The 4,470-nt window shown below is 40.9% G+C and overlaps 1 protein-coding gene across 1 annotated transcript; it reads left to right on the forward strand.

The window, feature by feature from the left end:
• Positions 1-829: 829 nt before the first annotated feature.
• On the forward strand, positions 830-3,089 carry LOC123254334 (endogenous retrovirus group K member 8 Gag polyprotein-like). Its single transcript, XM_044683374.1, has 2 exons — positions 830-2,310; positions 2,981-3,089. Exons 1-2 carry the CDS (start codon positions 830-832, stop codon positions 3,087-3,089), a joined length of 1,590 nt encoding a protein of 529 aa, XP_044539309.1.
• The last annotated feature ends 1,381 nt before the right edge of the window (positions 3,090-4,470 follow it).

Below are 4,470 nucleotides of genomic sequence, written 5' to 3' on the forward strand. Positions count from 1 at the left end.
TTTTCCATTCTTTTTTGCTTTTAAATTCATTTTTTTTTTCCTCCCACTCACTCTAATAATTTTTTTTTCTAAAAAAAAAAAAAAAAAAAAAAAAAAAAAGGAGGATATGTAGCAATCCAGGTATATATCAATTGTGATATTATTTTAAGAAGTATTCAAAAACTTAACTCTTATACTGCTAATGATTGATCTCTGCAATCCTGAGTCAAATTGAATGTTGACCTTGCCAAATCCCTAGCCCTTCCCTAAGGCCGCACCCCAGAAGAGAGTCAGTTATCTCAGTCTCCTTACTTCTCCTTCAAGAATCAATTAACATAGGTATCAAACATCAGTAGATACCTTAGGCCAGATCCACCCTGGATACTGATCTTAACTCTACCTATTGTTTCTGGTTTTGGTAGTTTGCATTTTATGATGATTATCTCATAATGTTAATGTATCAGGCCACTGGTCTCTCCCCTTCCCCCCATACTGTTGTAACCCCAATAAAATGTGACAAGAAATCAGCTAATAATAAGCTCAGCTCTTGATCATCAGAACTTACTAGCTGTCTGTCTGTCTACCTTATGCAAAAACTTTCTGTGTCTGCGTGTCTTTATTCTCGCCTTATATTCTCTTTCCATTAATCCTTAACCCGTAACCCATTTTCACACAGTCCTTGGTTCCCCTTTCTGAGTGTCCAACCCACTAGGAATCTTCGTGAAGCTGCTGGACGGCTTCATCTGGCGCCCATCGTGGATTGATACCTGAGAGGAAGACTGCAGTGCAGGACCCGGGACGGTCAACGGACCTCAGGTGGCCTCTGAGGTGAGTCGCTGACCACTAGAAAATGGGTCAGAAACTTTCTTCTCACACTAGTTACATACGATCGCTAAAATCTTTAGTGCACAGGCAAGGATACAGAGTACCAGAAGCTAAACTTCAGGCATTGTTTAAGGTAATTTTGAAATGTGATCCCAAGTTACTAGAAATAGAAGTACTCAATGTACAACAGTGGGACCAACTAGGACAGACTTTAAAGAAAGCGCAAGAAAAGGGACTTAAAGTTGCTTCATCAGTATGGTTAACTTGGAAGGTAGTTAGAACAGCTTTAGAGGCAGAAACCATTCAAGAGTCATTGTCCCAACCTGCCTCACTATTAGACATTCCCCCTAACCCTAGCTCTGTCTATCTTGCTCCACCCATCCCTCTAACTACTCCATCTGCTGCACAGCCTTTGCAGACTTTCCCCCACTCTCAACCTCCCCCGCCTCTCAAACCTTCAAGGTCTGATGGCAACAATCAGGCTACCCCACCACTTTCACTTCCCATTCTTCCTCCTCCTTTTGAGGACGTGGGAGATTCCCCCATCCCAGAGGATAATCCTCTCACAGATGTGCTTGAGATTCCTCCTGATCCCTTACCTCACCCTGTCAACTCTGACAGAACTAAATCCTACCCCACCCAAACTACAACTTCTCGCCCACCCCCACCCCAACCTCCACCTAGAACTCGTAGGATTGTGACAGTCAAACAGGCAATAGCCAGCGCACCGATTGAAGACGCGGTGGACGTTTTGGCTTGCCCAGTTTTGTTGAGAGAAAACCCTGACAATCAGGATGAAGTACTAGCAGAGCACAAAATATTTGATTTTAAAACACTCAAAACTCTCCGAGATAGCGTGGTACAAAATGGGAATACAGCTCCCTTTACCTTGGCACTAATTAAAAATATCAGCCAACAATTACTTACACCAGAAGACTGGTATACTTTAGCTCGATCCACGCTTAATGGTGGCGATTATTTGAATTGGAGACTATATTTTCAGGATCTATCTAAGGAACAGGCGAAAGCCAATGAAAGAGCAGGGATTGATATCTCATATGAACAATTAATAGGAGAAGGTGAATTTCACACCCTCCGTATGCAATTGGCATATACAGAGCAAGCCTACAATCAGATCTCCGTAGCAGCAGAAAGAGCATGGCAATCCTTACCAGCAAAGGATAATGCGCCGAGTTCATTGGCAGAAATTAAACAAAGGCCAACAGAACATTTTTCAGATTTTATTGACAGATTATCTACTGCTATAAAAAGACGGGTTTCAGACCCAGAGTCAGGAGAAATACTTCTAAAAGATCTTGCATACGCAAATGCTAATGCAGACGCTAAAAAGGCTATGGCACCCTTTAAATCTACAGGCACGGTGTCAGACTTCCTGAGAGTCTGCCAGGACATAGGCACGATAGAACATAAAAATTTAATGGCAGCACAAATGAACCAAATTAAAGGCCCTTGCTTCGCATGTGGCCGTTCAGGGCATCTTCAAAGGTCATGCCCAAAACTCAAACAGAAAATTCCTCCTAGCATTTGCCCAAAGTGCCGTACAGGCAAGCACTGGGCTTCACAATGTAGAAATCAAACTAGACCAAGACTAATCAATGACGACCAAAGGCAGCTTCCAAAAAACTAATTTGCGGGCAAGTCTCGAGCCCAGGACAAAAACGAGACCTTAATAAGACTCCTGATCCAGTAAACTGTGATTCAGAACTAAATTTCGTCCCAAATCATACAGAAAATAATTTTGACATAAAAGCAGAATCAAATGTAGAAATAACTTGTCAGATGGGAGTATGTCGCATTCCTGTGCATCTTACCTTTCCCATTCCAAAAGACTCTATTGGAATATTATTAGGTAAAAGCCATTTGCTTTCACAAGGATTAGAGATTTTTCCTCAGGTCATTGACGCACAGATGGGAGGAACAGGAGATATCCTAGCAAAATCCCTCTCATCCTTTACTATCACTAAGGGAATGAAAATAGCTACCTTGATTATTTTACCCAACACTACTACCACCATAGAGGACAATAGCGACACACAGCATGCCAAACCTCATATTTCTAACTTATATTGGACCCAAAAGATCACTAAGGATAGATTAATTATGTCCTTGTATGTAGAAAATGAAATTATGTCAGGCATTCTTGATTCTGGTGCAGACATGTCTGTAATATCGACAAAACATTGGCCTGCGTCTTGGGAAACCATTGCACCCCAACACCAGGTTATTGGTATCGGGGTACCCAAGAAAACTCGACAGTCTGCTAAACAACTAGCATGGTCTGATGATGAAGGTCACTATGGCATGTTTCAACCTTACATTTTGGACATTCCACAATCTCTCTGGGGAAGAGATGTTTTAGCCGAAATGGAGTTAACTCTAACCACATCCAATGTGGCACAAACAAGGTTTTTGGGGTCAGTATTAGACTCCCCTATTAGATTCGCAGATCCTATAACTTGGATCACATCTAAACCTGTTTGGGTAAACCAATGGCCTATATCTGGAGAAAAACTTCATCATCTACAAAAATTAGTACAAGAGCAGCTAGAATTAGGGCATATTCAGGAATCTAACAGTCCTTGGAACACCCCCATATTCCTTGTCCCTAAAAAATCAGGGAAATGGAGGTTAGTTCATGATTTACGCAAGGTTAACGAACAAATGCTTAACATGGGGACGCGCCAACCAGGCATTCCATCTCCCAGCCCTATTCCTATGGATTGGAATCTCATAGTGATAGATTTAAAAGATTGTTTCTTTCACATTCCTCTCTCCCCAGAAGACTGCCATAGATTTGCCTTTTCTGTTCCATCTGTAAATTTTAATGCACCTTTCAAAAGGTATGAATGGAAAGTACTACCTCAGGGAATGCAAAATAGTTCTACTTTATGTCAAAAATTTGTGGCTCAAGCACTTGAGGTAGTGAGAGATAAATATAGAAATCAATATATATGTCAATATCTAGATGATATCCTGCTAGCAGCCCCATCGGCCAATTTAGCGCAGGAGATGCTAACAGATACAAAAACTGCTCTGACAAAAGCCAAACTGACAATTTCTCCTGAGAAGATTCAAATTGACCCACCTTATAAATATCTTGGCACCATTGTATATGAACAGGAAATCAGACCACAGAAATTAGAGATTCGCAGAGATTGTTTAAAAACCCTAAATGATTTTCAAAAACTAATGGGTGATATAAATTGGCTAAGACCATTTTTAAAAATAACTACAGGGGAATTGGAACACTTATTTTCCTCTTTACGAGGAGATCCCTCACTTTCTTCGCCCAGGGAACTTACGCCTGAGGCGGAGAAAGAACTTCAAAAGGTTGAAGTAGCTTTATCTCAAGCCAGATTATTCAGAATTGACCCTTCCATACCTTTAGTAGCTTCAGTACTGAGTACCAAGTACACACCCACAGGAGCATTACATCAAGGAGAACATATAATTGAATGGTTACATTTATCTAACCAGCAAACAAAGTCACTCAGTAGTTACCTGGAACTGATAGTGTTAGTAGTAACCCAAATCAGAAAACGATCTCACCAGTTAATTGGTTCTGATCCTGATATAATTCACCTACCAATCACTCAGGAACAAGTTCACAACTTATTTGCACAATCCTTACCATGGCAAATTGCA

The sequence above is a fragment of the Gracilinanus agilis genome, unplaced genomic scaffold (assembly GCF_016433145.1).
Source record: "Gracilinanus agilis isolate LMUSP501 unplaced genomic scaffold, AgileGrace unplaced_scaffold20, whole genome shotgun sequence".
Classification (NCBI taxonomy): Eukaryota; Metazoa; Chordata; class Mammalia; order Didelphimorphia; family Didelphidae; genus Gracilinanus; species Gracilinanus agilis.